At 43.3% G+C, this 24,542-nt stretch overlaps 1 protein-coding gene and 1 long non-coding RNA gene across 2 annotated transcripts in view; one reads left to right on the top strand and one right to left on the bottom strand.

Annotated features, from left to right (window-relative positions):
• Positions 1–1,742: 1,742 nt before the first annotated feature.
• LOC132015661 (uncharacterized) lies at positions 1,743–24,537 on the top strand. Its single transcript, XR_009403738.1, has 3 exons — positions 1,743–1,994; positions 19,366–19,655; positions 23,775–24,537. It is a non-coding gene; the product is annotated as an uncharacterized LOC132015661 (long non-coding RNA).
• Positions 2,923–24,542, bottom strand: part of ZC3HAV1 (zinc finger CCCH-type containing, antiviral 1) — a 59,245-nt gene continuing 37,625 nt past the window's right edge. Inside the window, exons 9-13 of the mRNA XM_059396316.1 lie at positions 19,716–19,818; positions 17,994–18,075; positions 17,144–17,274; positions 16,572–16,705; positions 2,923–7,107 (exon numbers count right to left, since the gene is read on the bottom strand). Coding sequence (XP_059252299.1) covers positions 6,842–7,107; positions 16,572–16,705; positions 17,144–17,274; positions 17,994–18,075; positions 19,716–19,818 — 716 coding nt within the window. The 3' untranslated portion in view covers positions 2,923–6,841. The remainder of the gene's footprint in view (positions 7,108–16,571; positions 16,706–17,143; positions 17,275–17,993; positions 18,076–19,715; positions 19,819–24,542) is intronic.

Below are 24,542 nucleotides of genomic sequence, written 5' to 3'. Positions count from 1 at the left end.
GGGAAACCATTGAAGGAATTTCAGATGGCAGTGGAAGGATCCCTCTGCCCAGAATGTTCCCCCCTGCTATAGATGTCTCCCTTCTGTCTTTCATCTCTGAGCATAAATGTCTTCTCTTCAGCAAGACTTTTCTGGACCTCCCAATGAGAGTAGTTCCCTAGTCTCTTTTTATGGTGTCCGGTCTGCACTGGACAATTCAAGGTAAGATCCCCGGTAGGCAGTTATGTATATAGATGTAGAGCCGACAAAAGATGAAGGGAATAGACATCAAATTATTCGGTAATTGAAGCTGTGAGAGTTCCTAAGCACACCCAGCAAAATGGAGAGTGCGTAAAGCAAATGTGAGACAACAGAACCTTGAAAAGGGGGAGGAAGAGAAAAACCAGAAAACCAGAGGTAGCTCGTAATGCTGTGCCTAAGTCTTGTGACACTCAGCATTTGCACCTGGATTTTCTGCTCTAAGTTCTTTCTCCCCACTGAAGGTGCATGCTTGCCAGCAATTGAGGTAGGCTGGAATTACCAAGGTATTTACATTCCAGAAGAGTCCTTGACTAGTGATGTTCAGGAATTAGTGGTGTGGCAGCCCACTCAGACCCCCAGAGTTAGTATGAAGATTAAACTAAAGACATTTGAGATTCAGCAAAAGCAGGAAGAAGCTCTCTTAGAACTTCCCTTATTTCAGTGAAAAGCAGAAAGTTCTGGAAGTGAGGCGGCCATAGATCTTCTCTCTGGGGCAGTATTATGGTCATGAAGAAAAAAATAAAATGGAGATCACTGGCACTTGCATAAATAAACATTATCACAAACTTCCATATCTTGTTCTTTCCTCCAGAAACCCATTTGCTTTTCCCAGAGAAGCCTTTTCTCCCCCTTCCTCTCCCCTATTAATATAAATATGTAAACCCCTTTCTTTAACCATTTAGGGAGACACTTCATTTCCAGATGCGTGTGATGAACTTAGGAGGGTTTTTTTTTTTTTTTTCTCCTACTAATCTGTTGTTTGTTAAATTTGCACTCCAGAAACTGAACCTAAAAGAATAAAGGAAGAGTTTCTCCTCCCAGATAGAGGCTCAATATCCCAGGGCATTATTTCTCAGGCAGAACAACTTCAAGGTTGTTCCATAGTCTCCCAGAGGTCCTTCAGTGGCCTTGAGACAGCTGTAACCCTCTCATTAACAAGCACTCTGTTGCCTTCCTTTCCCTGTCTCACTCCCCACTTCTCCACCTGTGTTTCCTGGAACCACCTCCCAAATAAACTGCTTGCATTCGATCCTTTTCTGTTTGCTTCTAAGGGAAGCCAGCCTAAGACATAAACCTGTAAAGAGAGGGTAGAAGAAAAATCAGAGTTATTCATGGACAGAGGAGAAACTTTCAAGGTGAAGATGGTCAGCATTATAAAATGCTATATGGGAAGTTGCCCTACAAGGGTGTTGATAAATTAGGCAAGTTTATTTTGGAGGTATAATGAGAAAAGGCAGATTTCTGTAGACTAAGAGCAAAAAAAGAATAGAAAAGTCCAGCTTTTTAAAATAAGTTATCTGGGAGGCTCAGTGGGTTAAAGCCTCTGCCTTCGGCTCAGGTCATGATCTCAGAGTCCTGGGATCGAGCCCCACATCGGGCTCTCTGCTCATCAGGGAGCCAGCTTCCCTTCCTCTCTCTCTACCTGCCTCTCTGCCTACTTGTGATCTCTGTCAAATAAATAAAATCTTTAAAAAAAATCTTTAAAATAAGTTATCTGAAAAGGTAAGGTAGTGATAAAATAATGATTAAAAGAAGACGTAAGATTGAAAGCGGTGTTTTATTATAGGAGAGGCAAGCACAGTTCCATGCCAAGTGAACAAAGCCAGTAAGAAGGGAGAGTTGAAAATCTGGCTGAGAAGAGAGAGAATTCAGTGGGAGATTTTCATAAGGCAACTGGGACAGGATGGGACACTGGAAGAATGAACCTCAGGAGAAACACCTCTTCCATTTAGACAAGAGGAAAAGAAGTAAGGGTGAGTATATAAAAAGACAGGTTTGTAGGCTTAAGACGAAGTAGAAAAGATCCAATAGCCATCTGTGGTGGTGTTAAGGGAGAACGGGTGAGGCGGCTGCTGGAGGTTTGACACAGCTGTCTTGTGGGGATGGAGCAATGTGGATGGGGAGGCAAGTGGGCAGGCAGGGAGCTTTGCCAAATTTGAGCACCAGGCATGCACAGTGCTATTAATCCAAACCGCTGATTCTCTCCAAAAGTACTCAATGTTAAAAAATAAATAAATAAAAATGAAAATACTCATTGATAGAAAGAGAATTTGATGAACCCTCTGCTAGGTTTGCCAAACGGATGAGACATCAAGTCAGCGGTTCTGGGTGATCGAAAGTTCTTAATTGAAGGAGTGGTCAGGTACAGAATGGCCTCGGGGCAGGTAAGGAAGGAATCGGAGCCCAAAAGGGGCTGATGTGTGTGGAAAAAGCAGATGTAGGAAATGTGAGATGCAAATCCAATGTGTTTCCACCTTCACTTGAATCAAAGTTATGCTGCCATCTAGGGTTCTTCCTCTTTCTTTCCACCCGAAGCTCTGTGATTCAAAAAGAATGCACGAAGAAGGGCTTTTGAAGGAAGGACTGGTAGGGTCTTTTTAACTTTTATGCTTTAGCCAGGCCCTGTTCCCACTCCTGGGGCCAAAGGAAGAAAGGCATCTTCACAGCTTCCAGCTTGCCCTTCTCCAAGCCCCGAGACAGAAGATAGGCTGACCAACCACGGGCTATGCCGTCGCCACCACCCTGCTTCTTACCGATAGCTTTCTGGTCATCAACTCCTGGAATGAAAAAGCCAGAAGGGGCAAACACATCTTCTAGCCCCCACTGAATAAATTAGTGTCTGCCGCTGATTTCCTTTTTGGAGATACCTAGAGATAAATACAGTCCATCCAGACAGCAGGGTAAAGTTAATGTTTCTCTTTATTGATAGTCTCAAATTACACTTGAAGAAGAAATACAAATCAAGGGCTGGAATGTAAACATCTGAGCTTACTTTAGTTAACACAGTGTATCCAAGGGATTCACATGTCAAACACACAGCCAAGTATCAGGTATGGTACAGTGAAGACAACGGGTTTACGGGTTGACTCAGCCCTCAAGGAGCTTACATTCTAATGCAGAAAGCAGACAGCCACAAGTTGGGCAGATGCTACACATGAACAAAGGCAGGCACACACACTTTTAAAAACTGGGGGCTTGGAAAGCAAGAATCTTATCTACTACTCCACAGAAAGACTCCTTACGGAGGTAAAAGTAAGCACATCTGAGGATTCTAGACATTAACTAAGTCAGTGGTTCTCACTGTAGTATTTTGGAAATGGATGCGTTGTTGGCTTCATCATCGGTGGGCACTATTCCTGGCCACTGAGTGGAGGCAGCCAGGGAGAACGGCTGTGCTACAGTGGATGGATTAGTCCCACACAACGAAGACTTATTCTGTACCCTATTCACCTCTTTAATGTCCCGCCGGACATTTATGTAGGACCTATGGCTCGCCAGAGGGAATCCCATTCATTTTTCCCTTGTAGACAATCTATTATCCTTATACCATGAAGGGAACTCTGCTCTTTCCCTAACCACATACAGAGAAGGTCTGTGGTCTGTTATGACTCGCCCTAACACTGATTCTCATCCCAGAGTCACCCACACCTCTCACCTGTCATTTTCCTGTACTTATCAGAAGTAGCTTCCTAACGACTCTGAAATTCAAAGCTATTCACTGTAAGTAGGAGTAGATACCTATTTCCTGATGTCGTATAGATAGCATAATCATGCCTGAGCATTTACATACAGAAACTCCTTGTATTTTAATTAGAAATGTCTTTCCTTTTGTGTCTCTATTATAACACAGCTGGGGTGTTTAATAGGTTTTTAAAGACATTCACGTGTGTAAGGAGACTGTATCACCTCGGAGTCCTCTCAGACCAACAAACGGGATGTGACAAAATGTGATTGCCCTGGAAAGGGTGAACAGATCTTATGGGGGCTATGTTGCCCTATACCTGGGGGGAGGAGAGGGTGCTATTGGCACTTAGTACAGGAGAGCCAGGTATGCCGAATACCTTGAAATATACTGGACAGTTCTTCACAATAAGAAATTATTCTGCACCCTACACGAATTTTGAATGTCTCGCTAGACATTCTTGTATGACCTACAGCTCGTCTGCAAAAAATAGACTATTTCCTCATTTTCTCCATGTCGACAGTTTATAGATTTCCTTGTATAGTATCTTTATTTCAATGAGGGCTATTTCGATATATCTCTTATAAATACTATCATATGCAAATAAGTTATGCATCACTAGTTTTTTCCCTAAGGTCCACTCCTATCCCTGCTTTTTCATTTTCCTATACTTTGTATAAAGTCAATCTTGATCTTCTACCTTCTTGTAAATTTGCCCATTATGAGTAGATATCTGTAAACATCTGATTACTTAAATCTTCTAATATAGTCGTGCCCAAGTAATGTACCTTTTATTTTCCTTTTATGATAATGCTAATTTTAATTAATTTTAAATTTATATCTGAAATTATGTATAGGTAGAGTATATTACCACTGGATTACACTTTGAGGATAATAAAGCAGATGTTACAATGTATGTGTAAAAAAAAAAGGGCAGGCATGTTCATTGAGAACCACTGAGCTAGGGGAAAACGTGTATCAAAGAACTAAAAGTAAGCCAGAGTGGCTTAGGTAGAAGATAAGAAATGACAGAGGGCAAGGAACAGAGAAATCATATGGGGCTATAATAATGATTTTGATCTTTATTCTAAAGGCATGGTCAAATTTGTGTTTTTAAAGATTATTATGTAAAAAATGTTAAAATATGACCATTCTTACTGCTAAGTAAAGAACTCAGAAGGGGACAACGAAATATTTGAGAGAGAAAATTAGATTTGGGAATAGCTTGGGAGAAGGAGAGGAAGAAGTCAAGGATGACTTCTGGTACAGAACACTCCGGAAGAAGGTGATTCGTTTAAAGGAGGCAGATTGAGAATTCCATTCAGGACATGTTGCTTTACGGGTGTCTGTGAAATATCCAACCAGAGATGTCTAATGCGTGGTCAGAGTTGGACAATTTGCATCTCTGAAAACGTGAGAACCAAGATCAGGAAATAAAAACTGCAAAACAGAAGTACCATTAAAAAAAAAAAAAAAAGGCAAATGAGCGTACCTATTTGTGACAAGCCTCCCAGAAAATAATCCTGCCCTAAAAAATTTCTATGCATTTGTTACTTGTGGAGTACTTTAAACCAAGGGGTTGTGGATCTACCACACTGTAGACTGTACTGATTGTACAACCTACAGTACAGATTGTACCGATTACTACCTGACTAATATAAAATTACCTCTAATGCTAATTAACTTTTATAACATGTCTGCTGGCAGGAGATGAACAGAAAATTTTGGTAAACGGTATAGAATGTGGAAAAGAAAAACTGAAAGGAAAAATCTATTTCCTAAGAAGGAAAGAAATCTTGGTCCAGGAACCTCAACTGCTTTAAAAACTGATTGTACTTCAATTCCATACAATCCGTGATATTTAGTAAAAAAGAAGCCCCTTACAAGTGTACCTGTTTGAGGCATTGTTCTTTCTGTTCGGATTACATGATCACGGGGAAACATATCTCGCCTCCTTAAGGGGCCCATCCTTCAGTAGGGATGGCCTGGCTCCTAATTCTACGGTGAGCCTCACCCACTACAGCGAACGACTACAAGAGCACTCAGGTTTATCAGTCATACTTCTGTGAGTTTGGTTACTGCAACTCAGACCCCCCACAATACAGACATTTCATCAAAGTCCAACCTGAAAACCTTCTCTATAATCATATACTAGAATATAAATATCTACTCTGTTATAATTATATAAAGAACCCAAATGGGCAATGAACTCCAGCTGGCTGCTTCTCTCTGAGCCCCACTTTGTGGCTCTTTTCATTGCATTCCAGAGAACCAACGTGGATGGAGCCCCTAAATGAACGCAGAGATAAAGAAATGTGTGCCCCAACTCGGTTTTATCACAAAGATATAGTACAGTCATATCCGTGATGGTATTGAAATTACCTTTTCTGCCCCCCCACCCCCCACCCCTGGATTTTCCTAAAAATTCCCCCCACAACTTTCCATAATCTTCTATCCAAAGCAGTACGGTCTTACTTCCACAGGCATTTTTAGATTTCTCTCAAATTGCCCAAATTACTTTTCTTTCAACATAACCAAAACCAAACCATGTCCTACAGTAAACGAAGAGGAGCTGGGAGAGAAACTTGTTAACAGACGTTTTAGAAATCATCTTTCCCAGTTATACCTTAAGACAGTGGTTCCCAAACTCTAGGACACATTCGAATCCTTGGGATTTTAAAAAATACCACTGCCCAAGCTCTCACACCAGAAACAGTGATTTAGTTGGCATGGGGTACGATCTGAACACTGGACTTGTTAGAAAGCTTCCCAGACAGTTCAAATGTGAAGCAAAGGTTGGGAACCACTGATCTAAGGCGTTTGATAACTAGATGAGAAATGTAAAGTAAAAATGTTACAATCTGGGGCAATCTGGCTCTGTAAGCGAACAGAAGGGTGATGCCCTTCTTTTTTTTTTTTTTTTAATTTTATTTATTTGAGAGAGAGACAGTGAGAGAGAACATGAGTGAGGAGAAGGTCAGAGAGAGAAGCAGACTCCCCGTGGAGCTGGGAGCCCTATGCAGGACTCGATCCCGGGACTCCGGGATCATGACCTGAGCCGAAGGCAGTCATCCAACCAACTGAGCCACCCAGGCATCCCGGGTGATGCCCTTCTTTATGACACTGTATTCTTCACTCCTAACTAATCACGCAGCCTTTGTCTAGTTCAGTATATTCAATCACATATTCTGGGTAAATCTGATCCTTATCGAAGATAACAAAAACGGAGGGATTCGACCTTATATCCACATAGCTGTTATACGGCGGTGGGGGAGGGCTAATGCTTCCCATCTCTCCTTGAGTAAAATCTCCAACCAGGACTCGAGCTACGAACATAACGATGTTTTTGGTATCACACTGGCAATTTTTATGGGCATGGATGGCATCTTTTGTGAAGTAAATGCCTAGAAACAATCAGAAAAAGAGAAAGGGTAAAGAATTATTATGAAAGAAGGCATGTAGTTTGTAAGATCACTTATGTAACATCAGATGATAGGCGTTCCCTAAGCATGTGTTAGCAACACCTTATTGATGATACTTACCAACTTTCCTTTGTACCGAAAAAAATGTTTATGATGCAAGTAAATCTGAATCTACTATATAACCCTACTGAAACAACAGGCATGACACTGTGCAGCGGCTCCCAGGGATGGTGTGAGCAGCCCAACTCGTGCAAATCATGCAGGGTGAGCTGACTTGGAACTTGTTGGACCAAAGATCCTTCAGCAGAGGCCGTTTTCTGTTGTGTACATTTTAAGGAACAAAGGTCATTCACTACTGATGGGAAGGTCTCAGAAAATGTGAAAGAAAGCACAGCATGGGCCAGCAATGGACCCCGCAGACCTTTCCAAACCAGTTGATCTATCGTCCACAACCTTAGAACAACCTCTGTATCACTGAGGTCTCTGGCTCTTTTTTTACACTGTGTTTATTTATTTGAGAGGAAGAGAGAGGAAAAGAGTACACGCGCATGCGTGTGTGCAGCGGGGGGAGGGGCAGAAGAAGGGTGAGCATCCGGAGCAGGACTCCTCTCTCAGCACTGAGCCCAGGCAGGGCCCCATCTCACAACCCCAAGATCATGACCTGAGCTTAAATCAAGAGACTGAGGCTTCACGGACTGAGCCATCCACGTGCCCCTGCATCACTGAGGTTTCTGTACTCAGTCGATCAACAACGATCTCTTGACAAACTGAAATTTCCTATTTTAATGTTTGTCATTGCCAGATGCTTCTCTCTCTCTGAGATTTATTTATTTGAGGGCACCTGGGTGGCTCAGTTGGTTAAGCAGCTGCCTTCGGCTCAGGTCATGATCCCAGGGTCCTGGGATCAAGCCACCCATAGGGGTCCCTGCTCCCTGGGGAGCCTGCTTCTCCCTCTGCCTGCTGCTCTGCCTACTTGTGCTCTCTGTCAAATAAATAAATAAAATCTTTAAAAAAGAAAAAAAAGACTGATTTATTTGAGAGAGACAGCATGGGGGGTGGAGGGTGTGAGCAGAGGGGAAGGGGAGAAGCAGACTCCCTGCTGAACAGGGAGCCTGACACCAGGCTTCATCCTAGGACCCTGAGCTCATGACCCGAGCTGAAATTAGCTGCTTAACAGACTGAGCTGCCCAGACACCCCATATTTCTCTGTCTTTTTGAAAGAAATGTGGAGATACCTGGGATGCTTGATCAGTTAGGCATCTGATTCTTGATTTCAGCTCAGGTCATAATCTCAGGCTCAGAATTTGAGCCTGCTCAACAGGGCTCCCTGCTCAACAGGGCTCCCTGCTCAACAGGGGAGTCTGCTTGAGATCCTTTCTCCCTCTCCCTCTGCCCTTACCCCAACTGATCGTGCTAAATAAAATCTTTTTAAAAATTAAAAAAATGGGGGGGGGGGGGCGCCTGGGTGGCTCAGTGGGTTTAGCCGCAGCCTTGGGCTCGGGTCGTGATCTCGGGGTCCTGGGATCGAGTCCCGCATGGGGCTCTCTGCTCCGCGGGGAGCATGCTTCCCTCTCTCTCTCTGCCAGCCTCTCTGTCTACTTGTGATCTCTCTCTGTCAAATAAATAAATAGAATCTTTAAAAAAAAAAAAAAAGTCTCTAAAAAAAAACATTAAAAAATAGGGGCGCCTAGGTGGCTCAGTGGGTTAAAGCCTCTGCCTTCGGCTCAGGTCATGATCTCAGGGTCCTGGAATTGAGCCCCGTGTGGGGCTCTCTGCTCATAGTGGAGCCTGCTTCCTTCTCTCTCTCTGCCTGCCTCTCTGTCTACTTGTGATCTGTCTCTCTGTCAAATAAATAAATAAAATCTTTAAAAAAAATAATAAATAAAATTAAAATTAAATAAAAGAAATGCATATATATTTGTGAATTCTGATTTTCTATGCAAAAGTTAATTAGTAAAATGAATTTATTTTATTTATGGTAACAAGTGCTTAGTATTTTTTCATTTACCTTATTTATTTTTTTTATTACTGATTTTCTAAAAAAATAATTTAGTTGTTTGAATTCCAGAACTACTGCTTATCCCGAAGAGGTCAGATACTGGATATTCTGGGTAAATGACGTTCAACTCTATTTGGAATAAGAAACAAAAGTCCAGGGACGCCTGGGTGGCTCAGTGGTTTAGCCTCTGCCTTCAGCTCAGGTCATGATCCCAGCATCCTGGGATCAAGCCCCACATTGGGTTCTCTGCTCAGCGGGGAGCCTGCTTCCTCCTCTCTCTGCCTGCCTCTCTGCCTACTTGTGATCTCTATCTGTCAAATAAATAAGTAAAATCTTAAAAAAAAAAAGAAAGAAAGAAACGAAAGTCCACTACACTGACCTGCCATTTCCTGACCTGCTGTCCCTCCCAAACACTGACTTGGTGGGGCTTCTCACCTGTTTCCAGGCATTTACATACATATATAACACATTTACTCTGGTACAGTTTAATGTTTTTCACTGTATGAACTGTTCTGCATTTTTTTAACACTCTAGTCCTAGAAATTTCACTGTCACCCCATTTAACCCCACCTCATTCTTTTTAGTGGCTGCACAGGATTCCATTGTATGGATGTATCATAATTTAACTCTTGTATTGATTAACATGTAGGTTATTTTCAATTTTTTGCCATTACCAAGAACACTTCTAAATAAATGCTTTCAAAACATCCTAGTAAATATGCCTTTGAGAGCCTGTGTAAGTATTTCCATGGAACAAACTAGAAAACTGTAGCAGCTGAGTCAAAGGACCTGGGCGTATTACACTTTGACAAATTATTACAAACTGCCCTCCAGAAGCAGTCCAAAAATCTTACCAGCGATGGAGAAACTCCCATTGCTCCAAACCTTGCCAACATTGGATATCAACTATCCTTTTAATTTTTGTCAATACAAAGCACCAAAAAATCTGATTATAATATGCATTTCCCTTAATACTAGTGACATGAAGCATCTTTTCATAGGCTTATTGGCATACTTAATATGCTCTTTCTTGGAACAGCCTGTCTACATCTTTTTCTCCTGTTGTACTTTTGTCTTTTTTTTTTTTTTAACTGATGTGTGACCAAACAAGCTTATATTTCAAAGACAGTGACCATATGGACCTTTTTCTAATCTTACAAAGTAGGCCAGTAGACAATTGGAAAATGACCAAGGACACAAATGACAATCATCATCCTACCACAATTCCATTGGGCCACCTACTCTACCTCTGTCACTGCCAACAACCCTCCTCCCCAGCCAGTTTCAGCTCCTGTTTTACCAGACGACCTACTACAGATATATTCTATACCACTCTGCTATCCCCTGATTACAGAGGCTGTGCCTTCTTTATTACACTGTTATTCAAAGATTTTATTTATTGGGGTACCTGGGTGGCTCAGGGGGCTAAGCCTCTGCTTTTGGCTCAGGTCATGATCTCAGGGTCCTGGGATCGAGGCCCGCATTGGGCACTCTGCTCAGCAGGGAACCTGCATGCCCCTCTCTCTCTGCCTGCCTCTCTGCCTACTTGTGATATCTTTCTCTCTCTCTCTCTCTCTCTCTCTGTCAAATAAATAAAGAATACCTAAAAAAAAAGATTTTATTAATTTATTTGAGAGAGAGAGAATGCACAAGTGGGGGGAGGGACAGAAAGCGAGGGGGAGGTAGAAGCTGACTTCCCACTGAGCAGGGAGCCTGACTCAAGGCTTGATCCTGGAACCTGAAGATCACGGCCTGAGCTGAAGTTAGACACTTCACCAACTGAACCATCCAGGAGCCCCTGTACCTTCTTTATTTTTATTCTCTCTCTTTTGATGGATACCCTCCACAAACTCTGTATCACATTACCCGGCTCTGTGCATCATAGTATAGTCACAAGTCATTTCTTGGTGTCTGCAAAGAGCCATTCCTCATATGTCAGTTTCTGGAACTTCTGAACAACTTAAGCTGTTTTGTAAGAAAATCTTTCTAACACACATACATTTCTCTGATGTAAAAAGCAGAACAAGTCATTTTGCCCTTTCTTGTCCTGATGCATCAGATGTAGATATTAATTCTGATATATGGTGTTACATTATAGGGACGCCCTGTTGAGTTACTAAGGGGGATGGAGCCATTTACTCCTATACTGATGGTCTATGCACAGCACGGAAGAAAAATGTTGTTTGTGTCTTGCAGATCATTCCCCCTCTTGTTCTCCACCTAAAACTGCTAATTTTCTTCTCGCTGCCTGCCTCTAGCGTCTCTTTACTCCCACTCCACACTTGCTGGGCTGAGGGGGAAAAAAAACCCCGCTGTTTGGAAATAAGACTAAATGTTTCTGAGAAGCTCCCAAGAAAAAACATACACAATCTTCAATACAGGAATTTTAAGAAAACAACGTAGGCTACTCATAACACAGTTGTTCACTCTTTCCAATTCCAAGTTGTCTTTCAGAAAGCGAATCTTTCCAGACAAGTGAACTCCACTTACGCATGTAAAAGGTGTCAAATAAATAGTATGGAGTTACTGGTAAAAATATATTTGACTTAAAGCAAATGGAATAAAGTCAACAGACAAAAATTCCATCCATATTTTTCTTGAGTGTGCATTTTTTTGGTTGAGTGTGCATTTTTATTGCTTGACAAAGCCGTAAAAACCTATTTGCAACATTCAGAGATAGTTGTACCTATTTTAATGGCACTGAGTTACTTTTGTTATTTCTTAATTAGTTGTTTCTGTTTTCTAATTAAGTCTCAGTACTGATTTGATTACTCAGCTATTTTTTTTTCAAGATTTATTTATTTTAGAGAGAGAGGAGAGCACACACAAGCAGGGGATGGTGGGGGGAAGAGAGAGAGCCTCAAGCAGCCTCCACACCCAGAGAGACCCTGACCTGGGGCTTGATCTCACGACCCTGAGTTAGTTGAAGTCTAGGGCTGGGACATTTAACCGACTGAGCCACCCAGGTGCCCCCAGGTTGGTTTGTTTGTTGTTTGTTTTAAGTAAGTTCCATGCCTAATGTGGGGCTTGAGCTCACGGGCGCCCAGAGATTAGGAGTTGCACGCTCTACTGCCTGAGGCAACCAGGCACCCCTATTCAGCTATTTTTGCTTATCAGTGGTAACCAAATGAAAGATAAGTGAAGCCAATGATAACATACATATATAGTTACATTTATACGGTTACTCTAGGCCTTTGGAGGGTATCTTTATCATTTCCCATTCAGAAAAGAGTAACTATTACCATAAAGAACTGATATTTAAAATGGATCATCAGGTGTGTTTTTTTTTTAATTTTTAATTTTTATTATTTATTTATTTTTATCATCAAGTGTTCTTAAAAATCACTTTTATATAATCTAGAATCTACATTTGCTTAAGTGAGCCAACCTGAAGAGCCAACCTTACAGCCCACGCTCCCTAAACCTCTTATGAGTGACAGATTCCCTGAACCCCAATATCCTCTTTATCCCTTCATCCTTCTCCTTGGATCTAGGCTGCCCTCATTTCTGGCCTGAACTCTTCTTCTTCTTCTTTTTTTTTTTTCAAGATTTATTTATTTATTTGGGGGGCAGTGAGCAGAGGGAGGACAGAGTCTTATGCAGACTGTACACTGAGCGCAGAGCCCGAGGTGGACTTCGACCTCAGAACCCTGAGATCAGGAGCCGAGCTGACCTCCACCAAGAGTCAGCTGCTTCACCAGCTGAGCCATTCAGGCACCCGATGGCCTGGACTCTGGAAATGACCTCCCTACCTACTCTCTCTCCCCCTATAGGCTTGACCCTGCCTATCCTTTCTTATGTGTAGCCCGAGTCCTGGTACTTCCTTCTCAAAGTCCCTGGTGGTTTGTGATTGCCCTCTGGTTTAATTCCCTCCCCTTCGCATGGCCTGCGAGGTGTGTCAGGATTGGATCTTGACCTCCAGCTCCAAACTTCTTTGTCATTCCTACCAGACTTTAAATGCCCTGTGCTGTCTACAGCCCTCCTGGCCTTCGTCAATTTTCAGCCTTCATAAACACTATTCTCCCAACTGTTTTGGTTTGGTTTGGTTTTTGCCTAGTCTTCACAATATGCTATCTTCCTATAATCTATTTTATTCATTTTTTTTCATTTATTTAGTATAATTGACTTAATGGGATAATATTATGCTTTTTTTTTTCTTTTTACAATTCTTTATATTATCACCATCTTTTATTTTATTTATTTATTTATTTTTTAAAGATTTTATTTATTTATTTGAGAGAGAGACAGTGAGAGAGAACATGAGCGAGGAGAAGGTCAGAGGGAGAAGCAGACTCCCCGTGGAACTGGGAGCCTGATGCGGGACTTGATCCCGGGACTCCGGGATCATGACCTGAGCTGAAGGCAGTCGTCCAACCAACTGAGCCACCCAGGCGTCCCTCCATCTTTTATTTTAGCCAGATATATTCTTTGCCTCAGAGAGAATAAGAACCACTGAAGGTTTCTTAAGGAGAAAGAAAGAATTATAGTCAGCTTTTGATGACCAAAAAAGGATCTGGATACACACTGCAGAAAATGGGTTTTGTTAACTAGAAAGAACTCTGAATAAGACCAGGGAAAGGAACCTTGTTCTAGGCTGGGAGTCCAAAAGGGTCAAGTTGGCTCTCACTGGGTTACTCAGGCATCCAGGCTCTAGCTTGCTGGGCCTGTCAGGGATGACCGACAGGAGTCCAGTGGCTGGGGAATGCATGTGTCCCATTTTAGGGCTAGAATACCACCATTCCAATTCTCCGTAGATTCTTTTTGGTTTTCTACGTAGACACTCATATCAAAAATAACATTTTTGGTTTCTTTCTTTCCAACCACTGGGCAGTCCCTGGGTTGCAGAATCTCGGCAGATTTTACAGCCGTCCATATCTGCAGCACCCTAGATCCCAAAGATGTTCTGAGGCCTTATATGCCCATCGGGCCTCTTGAATCCAGTCTGTAACCAGGACCCCTCCTTCTTTGCATAGCTCCACCCCCAAACAAGTGCTTCTGTTTCTAATTTCACCTTGCTTCCATTTACTATCCAAATCAGAGTTTTCATCATCTCCTCTGACTGGGAGGTTGAGTGGCTTTTCCCTAACTACTGTCCTTCTCAGTACAGACTCTGCTCAGGTCTGCTCCGCTTCCTGGCTCTTAGCAAGTCTCCTCCTGACTGGTCTTCCCCTCCAATCCGCCATCTCCCATCACACGCCCTCTTCCCGCCTCCAATTTATCAAAAGTAGCCCAGAGCCCTCCTGTCTTTCCAGGCGCTTCTTACTCTCCTGATACTCTTCTTAACACAGTCACATAGGCAGAGAACAGCCTAGGGAGAAGTTTCATGGGTGCAAAAGGGGGGCTCTGTTTTCCCTCAGCGGGGAGCAGTATGTCTGAGGTCCGCTGCTTGGCCTCCCTTAGGACAACTGCCTGAACTTTTTTTAAGATAATGGGCACCACGGTTCATACCCGCCTATCTAGCCAGGACTGGTACCATCACGGGTGATGGCAGTGGCAACCTGGTATGAAAAATAAATACAAACAAAACACCAGGGCATCTGGGTGGCTCAGTGGGTTAAGCCTCTGCTTTCAGCTCAGGTCATGATCGTAGGGTCCTGGGATTGAGCCCCGCATCGGATGCTCTGCTCAGCAGGGAACATGCTTCCCCTCTCTCTCTGCCTGCCTCTGTGCCTACTTGTGATCTCTCTCTCCATCAAATAAATAAATAAAATCTTAAAAAAAAAAAAAAAAAACACTTCCTAAGTCTGGGTAACAGGAGACAGGCTGAGTAGGAGGATCACCACCTTCTCAAGGGAGAGTGGCATGAGAAAAAGGGGCACAGTTCCCGGACAGACACCTTGCCCGTCGGTGAGAACCGCAGACTGCATCTCTGCCTGTGTTTTCTTGGCTATCAGGAACTCTCTCCTCTTTTATCAAGCTAAAGGAAAAGCGATAGTAAGTAACACTATCAACTATCAAGATTTATTTCAGAGGATACCAGTGCCCTTTCATGTACAAAATAGGAAAAACAGACTATCCGCCCATGCATGTCACTATCAGAACCAATTAGGGCCAAAACTGAAGAAAACGTGTACCATATTTCCATTTTCTGCAGTAAATTTTCCTTTGAGTTCTAACATAAGAGAGACCTGTTTCACTCAAGGTGGCCATCCCGCTTTCTCCGAACTTTTCTAAGTAAGTTTTTAGTGAGGCATTTTTTTTTTAAGTTTGTTTATCTATTTAACTAGTCTCTGCACCCAACATGGGACTTGAACTCACAACCCTGAGATCAAGAGTCGCATGCTCTTCCAACTGAGCCAGCCAGGTGCCCCTTCATCCATGCATTTAAACTTAATACACATGAAATTCTCATCAAATCATTCCCCCTTAAGCTCCTTCATTAGCTTCCCATGCCCTCAGGGTCAAGTTTCAACACCTTCCTTGCACCACTTGTTGCTCACTCCCCACAAGGACTCTGCAGTGTAGATGATCCTTCCTGTGCCTTCCCTTGGGAACCGCTCTCCAGCCAGGCTAGGTGTCCACAGAATCTGTTCACTCCCTCTACAGTAGTTGCACATTTGCCATCATTTGATTAATTATGTGAAGTGATTTTGATGGGGGCCATGTCTACTTTGTTCACCACAATATCCCCCCCATATCTAGTGTATAAAAAGCACTCGAAAATATTTTTCGGCTGACTGACTGGCTTCTTGCTTTCCGAAGTGTGTGTGAATTTAATCTTCCTTGTATGAGTTGAGCCCACTTTGAAACTTGATACACTATTTGTTGTTCTCTTAAGATGAGTGATTCGTGGTGTTTGCTTGTTTTGGGAATTACATGGACACTACAACCCAACACCAAAAAACAGTCTTATTTAAAAATGAGCGGGGGGGGGGGGGGGCTGGGGGGCTCAGTCAGTTAAGGGTCTGTGTTAAGCTCAGGCCATGATCCCAGTGTCCTGGGATCAAGCCCCACATCATGGGGCTCGGCTCCCTGCTCAGTGGGAGCCTGCTTCTCTCTCTCCCTATGCCCCTCTCCTCTGCTCACACACTCTCTCTCAAATAAATAAAATCTTTAAAAAAAATAAAAATTACAAACCATCAGTGGCAATGGCAGGCTACTTGTAGTGGCTTCGCAGGATTGGACTTAAGTCAGACAAGCCACTGGTAAAAGTGAGCAGTAATGGTAGACAATGTAGCCAACAGTTAGAAGAGGTCACAAGCATGTACGAGATGCTTCCATCCTTCTACCTCCCAAAAAACCCAAGACAGGAGCAAGGATACGCTATGGTAATCAAGTCCCAAATCAACATACCCCTATAATTTGGGCAGTTAAGGTTGATATGAGCTGAATTCTCCAGGCACCCAAAAGCCCACACACACTGGTTAGTACGCAATCATGGCTCCCACCTCGTAGCAGAGCCCAAGTTAGGACTCTACTGGTTAGGCTTCTCTATGCCAGCACAAACCTTTTCCATATTTGGGTTTACCAGCTCCATGTAAGAGCCAGTCAAAATTATCCCTGCAGATAGAATCCAGATGGACGTGGTCTGTTGCATAAAACAGGATTTCTTCCTTTCTGTTGTTCATCTTCATTTTTTTCCTAACAGAGGAAAGGTGAGACTTAATACCCAGAGCATTCCTCTCTCACTCTAGTTAATGACACTAATCCCGATAAAGTCTAATCGTCTTAAAATGGGATTCCACCCATTTTCAGAACAGAGCTCCTAACATGAATGCCCCAGGTGCTGAAAAGTAAACTTATGAGGGCCTTTAAACGACAGATACATTAAATCAGAGAGTCCTAACACCGAAGCTGAGAGAAGTTCGAGTTTACAACATGAAAAGAACAACCAGTCACTGAAGAAACTCTTGACTATAAAATAAACCCATAAATAGGTTTGTTTTTTTTTTCCTTCCCGCCTCCCCCACTCCCGTCCCAGTGAATAGGTTTTAAACCACAGCACTTAATTAATCCTTTCAAAACTCTGTATTTAAAAAAAAAAAAAAGAAAAGAAAACCCCAGAAGGTGGCCACCAACCTTTCAAAAGCACTCAAGAGCTTTGTGTTCTTGATCTTCCTTATCCTTTCGACCTTGAAATTTTTCATGGAAGCTTTAAAATAGGTATCTATCTTGATATATTCCAGAACCCGACAAGGGATATCTGACAGCTAAAAAATTTGAAAAAAATATGTAAAATGGGAAAAGCATGTACATCCACACACGTGACCCCCTATACCATGGAGTGTCCTTGCCAAGCCTCTGATAGCAGGTGGGATAAGCTGGCTTAGGATCTCCACATCTTAATAATGAACTAGCTGGCCCTGGGCCCATCTATGCAGGCTGACTTGGGGCTAGCTTTATGCTTAAAGGCAAAGGGACACCCCCCTGAAGGTGTCAGATTTACTTGAAGGACCCGGTGAGTTCCTTGCCTAAAGCTAGAGCAAGGCACCCAAGTAGAGAGGCCTGCATCCAAAGCTGGAGCATGACACCCAAGCTAAGTGATCTAGAAAGAGTCCTGCCCCATCCAAGGTAGGTGATGAGGTGAGGCAGTGTGTGGGTCCCACAGAAGCCTGCCTTTGAACTCCAGCTAACAGACAAGGATTTCCAGTGCTCCCATCCATGAAGTGGAGATGACAATGTGTATGTCAGAAGGTTGTTGTTAGGATGTGCGGTAAGAGATGGTGTGTGGCTGGATGGTGAGGTACCCTGTGGAGGGCGGTTGTTCTCTGGGAAGGTAACACCGTTACCACTGGGATGCCACTGAATCTTGACCAGAGTTTTACAGAAACCATCCATCCTTTCATCCAAACAAATATACACATTGACAGCTAAATGCTTTCCCCCTGCCTTTAAACAATTTATACACCAGAAGGTAAAAACCAAGTACCTCATAGCCATCAGATCCAAAGTCCCACTGAGGAAGCAGTGCGGGGGATAAAGGGTCTGACCGGGGCGGTGCCAGCTGATAGCTACAAAGAAGAGAAAGAATTCACTTCGTTCCCTGTTCCATATGCCCAAGTTCTATCCCCAAAATTCCAGCCACGAAGCAAGGGTTTCCCAGAGAATTTTTTCTTTGTACTTTATTTGGGGTTATATTCCTGCATATTCCTGATGTAGATGTACTAGTAATCATGCTTTTAAAAAAAAGTCATTATTCATAATTTGATAAATTAATGTTATTTTCCCACTGACTTAAAATGCAAAGCACTCATTCCTTTTTAGATTTCTGCCCAACCTTCAGAGAACCTAATAAGTGAGCAATAAGATATCTTACAGCATCTATGCAAAACAATCAAGACTGAGGCCCCAGGATCAGGGGGGCGATACGCTGAGGCACGGGGGAAGAATTCTGCTGTCTTTCCTGTAGGAACTGTATTTCAGGGTATAGTTATCCAGGAGGAAAAAGTCTTCTTTATAGACAATTCATAGCTATTACCTGCAGAATTGACAGGATTAGAAAACCACTGTTTTGTAACCCTTAGTGAAATAATGGACTGAAACAATGACCCTCCCCCCATTAGCTACTATAACGAGCCAGTGAGAGATCAGATGCTGAACAGAGGGGTCACACTGGACCGACCTGAACCCCTCGGCTCATCTCCATCATTAACAACAGGACAACTAGACATTACGTACTTCTTACTATAGTGTGGCAGGAAGCAAAGTACCACGTCTATAGCTTTCTTGACCAAAAATGGAGCCTGAGTCTGTCTAATCAAGCCTCTACACCTAACCATCAACTCACAGAAATTACTTATCAGATAATTACTTATCAGATGCCCCCATGGGCATACAGTTTGATATATTTTGAATCTGGGAAATTCTATAAGGATGAATCACCCGATTTCTTAAAAAAAAAAAAGAAAGAAAGAAAATGAGGGGATGTAATAGATTAAGAGGTTTAAGAGACAAATCTACCCAAATCCAATGTACATACCTTGTTTGGATAAAAATTTATATAAATCAACTACAAAAATGCCATGCTTGATTTTCCACCTGCCTTGAAGTCTGTTTTACATAACCACATTATTCCCCGGGGGGGGGGGGGCGCCCATCTCCACCGTGTAACAATGTAGATTTCACTGAGTTTCCGGAGCAGACAGAGGAGGGTGACACTGAACCCCCACAGCAAAGTGTCCTTTAAACAATCCCCTTTCGTCTCATGTATCATTGTCCAAATCTCCTCCCTCAGGCAGCTAACACATCCCTCTCTTCTTCCATTTCTTTCTCTGCCGCCTCCCCTTGTTAAATCCACTCAGCTGCACTAAAGACACACAGAAGAACCCACAACAAACAAAACGCCTTTAACTGTGCACTTGACTACTCCCGAGGCTCACCCCATCAACCGGGCCATTCACGGTGAAGAAGCTGGGACCCCGGCATGGGAGGTTTGCCCCACGTGCCCTGCGAATCCCAGGGAGATGGATTTCCTGCTCGCCCACCCTTCTGGGCCCCCTGTACTGCTTCACGAGCGCAGATGATGCAAGAGGAAACCACGGTGGAATGAAAGCAGGAAGAGTTCAAGAGCACAGACTGGACGAGTCCGTTGGTGAGATCAGTGGGTGACTGTCTTGAGGGCCTGCCAGACGCAGTGTTTCCAAACACTTACCTGAACCCACTTTTAATCTGCTCCACATCCTTGTACGACATAAATTTTGGCCTTCTGACCACACGTTTTTGGGTCCTGGAAGCTACGTTTGTCTGAATCATGCCTTTAGAGAGAAAAAGGAAAACAAAAACCAACAATTAGTCCTAGAAAATGATGTCCTGTTATTTTTTTTTAAGATTTTATTTATCTGTTTGATAGAGATCACAAGTAGGCAGAGAGGCAGGCAGAGAGAGAGAGAGAGGAAGGGAAACAGGCTTCCCGCTGAGCAGAGAGCCCAATGCGGGGCTTGATCCCAGGACCCTGGGATCATGACCTGAGCCGAAGGCAGAGGCTTTACCTACTGAGCCACCCAGGCACCCCTCCTGTTATTTTCCTTAGGCTAGTACCACAGCAAATATGCATGGCTGAACTGTAAAAGGTATGAACAGAGAAAATCTTTTCAGATGGGAATTGCTCATGATTAAAGACTTGTATCCTTCCCTGCCCTTCTGATAAGACCCAGGAAACAAAGAGGCAATGAGAGGAGCAGTCGGCAATTAATCTAATCTGTAAATCAAAGTCAGAGAGTAAAGGGAAGGACCAGCGCAGCCAGATAACAAGACATCCTCTCGGTAAGCTGCCCTAAACCAGGCATCAGTGATTCTGGGTTGGAATGTGGTAGCTATATCTTGAAGGATCTTCAAGTGTGAAATGTCATTGTCTTTCTTTCTTTTTTTTTTTTTTTTTAAGATTTTATTTTATTTACTTGACAGACAGAGATCACAAGTAGGCAGAGAGACAGAGGAGGAAGCTGGTTCCCCGCTGAGCAGAGAGCCCAGGGTCCGATCCCAGGACTCTGAGATCATGACCTGAGTGGAAGGCACAGGCTTTGACCCACTGAGTCACCCAGGTGCCCTGAAATGTCATTTTCAATTCATGCACCTTGTTGACCCAGGCCCAAGTTGCAGCCAGAGGGAGCTCTTTACAAAGTAAATCTTCTGGGTGTCTGAGCATGTGATTCTTGGTTTCAGCGCAGATTGTGATCTCAAGATGCTGGGACTGGGCCCTACATCAGGCTCTGCTCTCTGTGGGGAATCTACATAGGATTCTCTCTCCCTCCTCCTCTGCCCTTCCCCCGCCTACACACTTGTGCTTTCTCTCACTCTCTCAAATAAATAAAATTTAATAAAATTTAATTTAACAAAATCAATTTAATTGTATTAAATTAAGTCTAAATTAATCAAAATTGGTTCAATTATTGAATTAATTTAAATCATTAATTAATATTTAAATTATTAAATTTAACAAAATTAAATTGATTTTGTTAAATTAATTAAATTTAATTAAAATTGATTTGATTTAATAAAATAAAATATTTTTAAAAAAAGAAATCATCTTACATTGCTAGTGAAAGTATAAAATGGCACAAACGCTTTGGAAAACAGTTGGACAGTTTCTTACGAAGTTAAACACAGAGTACCTACTTGATTGAGCAATCCCGCTCTCTTGTACTTAACCAAGAGAAATGAAAACTTACACCCACACAAAGACTTGCATTTAAATGATTCAAGTGGCGTTATTCTAATAACCAAGAAGGGAAAACAACCAAAAAGGGGTGCCTGGGGTGGCTCAGTCATTAAGCGGCTGCCTTCGGCTCAGGTCATGATCCCAGGGTCCTGGGACGGAGTCCCACTTCCTACTCTCTGCTCAGCAGGAAGCCTGCTTCTCCCTCGCCCACTCCGTCTGCTTGTGTTCCCTCTCACTGTCTCTCTCTCTCTATCAAACTAATAAATAAAATCTTAAAAAAAAAAAAAAAGAACAACCAAAAATACTAAGTATGAATAGATAAAAACAAACCATGGTATAGCCTTAAAATTAAGCATGACTCAGTGTTGAAAAGGGAAGAACTACTGTACGTGCAATGACACAGACGGGTCTAAGAAACATCCTGAGTGAAAGAAGTCAGCCCCATGCAGAGCTCATATCATAAACTGTTCTTTATATGATGTCCTAGAATAGATAAAACTAATCTACAGGAACAGAGAACGAATGGGGGTCGGAGGAGACCGACTGCAAAAGGAGCGTGAGGAAATTTTGGGGACGGATGGGAAGTTCTAGAGCTTGATCAGGAGAGCAGTTGCATCCATATGTCAGTGCTCACCCAACTGCACACTTAAAATGGATGCATTTGGGGCGCTTGGGTGGCTCCGTTGGTTGAGCCCTGCAGTGCTGGGACCAAGCCCCGCGTCTGGCTCCCTGCTCAGCCGACAGTCTGCTTCACCAGTCTGCTCCCTCTGACCCTCCCCTTAGCTGTGTGCTTGCTCTCTCTCTCTCTCTCAATTAAATAAAATCTTAAAAAAAAAAAAGGAAGTGTTTTATTGAAGCAATTATGCTTCAGTATAGTTGATGCAAAGTGAACAAACATAGCAATAAAACGATAAAATGAGGGGCGCGTGGGTGGCTCAGTGGGTTAAAGCCTCTGCCTTTGGCTCAGGTCATGATCCCAGGGTCCTGGGATCGAGCCCCAGATCGGGCTCTCTGCTCAGCAGGAAGTCTGCTTCTCCCTCTCTCTCTGCCTGCTGCTTTGCCTACTTGTGATCTCTATCAAACAAATAAAATCTTTTTTTTTAATTATAAATAAATAAATAAGATAAAATGAGATGGTGTGGGGAGCCCAGGTGGCTTACTTGGTTAAGCATGGGATTCTTGATTTCGGCTCAGGTCATGATCGCAGGGTCATGGGATCCAGCCCCAGTCTGCCTGTGCTATCAGGCAGGAATCGGCTCTACTCCCTTCTCCCTCTGCCTGACCCTCTCTGCCCTTGCCCCGCTCATCCACATCCCCCTCAAAATAAATGAATAAGTCAATGCCCTGGTGGCACGACTCCGTTCCAACCCTTGGTGCGGCTCTCGTCTCTTACAGACCTTCTCAGTGTTCTTTGAAACCTCCAGCTTGTCCGCCGTTCACAGTCTTAGCTCCAGCCCTTCCCTCTCTTGGGGGGGGGCTCGCCTTCCCCTGTGCACGAGCTGCGGCCTCCCTACCAAGGGTTCCTCCGCGGACAAAACTGGGTGCTCTCCTTGGGACTCCTCCAATTCCCTGGCTCTCCATCACACTGCTTCGTTTTCCCCAGAGCTGTCATTACTTTCAGAAATTGCCTGAGGCCCACACCCAGAACAGCGCCTAGCAACAGAGCTGGCACGCCAATACCAGTTTAAGGGATGTCAGAATATAAGAAATAAGAAAAAAATCACCTAGAATACCACAAACTGCTCTGAACTAGTTTCTATGAACCAAGTGAACAAAACTGCAGTTCAAATTTCTCCAGGTTTGGGAACAAGGTACATTGCTGGTTCTCCTCCCGCCACCGCTTTTTTTAATTGCCAAAACAATAGGATAACCACCAAAGAAAAAAAACTTTTTTTTATTTAAGCCATTCTTAATTTCACCATCGACAGAAGAGATTTCTGTTTCTTCTTATTCCCTTCTGGCCTTGGTCCACGTGCATACACTGTTGCATTTACCATGCATATTAAATTAAAAAAAAAAAACCTCTCATTTGAAAAAAAAAAAAAACAACTTTTCATTTGAAATGCAACACCTCAAGAGAAAGGCACGAAAGTTTAAATTTGGAGTTTCTGCCTTTTTCATTTAACAACATTAAATTTTGGTTTGGTTTTTTTTTTTTTTTAAAGATTTTATTTATTTATTTGACAGACAGAGATCACAAGTAGGCAGAGAGGCAAGCAGAGAGAGAGAGGAGGAAGCAGGCTCCCTGCTGAGCAGAGAGCCCGCTGCAGGGCTCGATCCCAGCACCCTGGGATCATGACCTGAGCTGAAGGCAGAGGCTTTAACCCACTGAGCCACCCAGGCGCCCCCTAAATTTTGGTTTTAACTGTGCAGTTTTCATAATCATATTTTAACCAGTACTCCACCAAAATTTAATACCGCAATTGGTTTGGTCACTACAGGGCTAACCTACAGGCTGTTTCTCTACTGCAGTATGTCAAATAGGGGCTTTACTAAAGATCTTTATGCTCATTGCTTTTTTTTTTTCCCCCTCCTGGTGAATTATTTCCTTAGAATGATTCTCAAGAAAATGAAAAAGCAGGCTTCATGCCCAACATGGGGCTTGAACTCATGACCCTGCAATCAAGAGTCACATGATCTACTAAGCCAGCCAGGCACCCTAGAGCAAGCATTTTTTACTATCTCTTGATATGGAGAACCAGACTGCTTTCCAACATACAGTAATTGGTGTAACGGCCTTTCGAAGCTACATTCCTCAATCACAGTAACTGATATAGGGTACAGATGTCAGGTGCCACCAGGAATGTCAAGGACCTGACAAAGTCTTTACCTCTTTCAAAGCACCTGCAGGGTGCCCCGAAAGGGCAACCATCCGACCATATGCAAGAAAGTGTCCCAGGGGTGCAGCCGATGGGACAGTACCTTCAGAGGGAGGGCCGTTCCTGCCCTGATCTCTTACTAAACGCAACAGACTGATAGAAGCTAAGCGGAAGGCCTTTCCACGGTGGCTCAGATAAACATGGCAGAAGGCCAAATCTCAGTCAAGGAGACTGATAAGATCAATGACTTCGATGATGAAGCCCAAAAGGTACAGCAAGGTTCTAGAGTTCTGAAGGCACCAGTGGGCCCCAGCAAAGTCTCTGCTGTTGTCAGAGCCGAGGCTCTCGGGCACAGGTCTCCTGACAGCCGCTGGCTGCCACCCCACCGTGCTGCCGGCCTTGCTGAAAAGCACGGCCTGCACCTCCGCTCTACTGCCACCGCCACGTGGACACCGCATGCCACATCCCAACAACGGGCATCACTGCCAAATGCTAAGTCTTA

The sequence above is a fragment of the Mustela nigripes genome, chromosome 4, assembly GCF_022355385.1.
Source record: "Mustela nigripes isolate SB6536 chromosome 4, MUSNIG.SB6536, whole genome shotgun sequence".
NCBI classification, from domain to species: domain Eukaryota; kingdom Metazoa; phylum Chordata; class Mammalia; order Carnivora; family Mustelidae; genus Mustela; species Mustela nigripes.
Note: the sequence above shows the minus strand (reverse complement) of the source record. Positions and strands in the feature narration are given on the sequence as shown.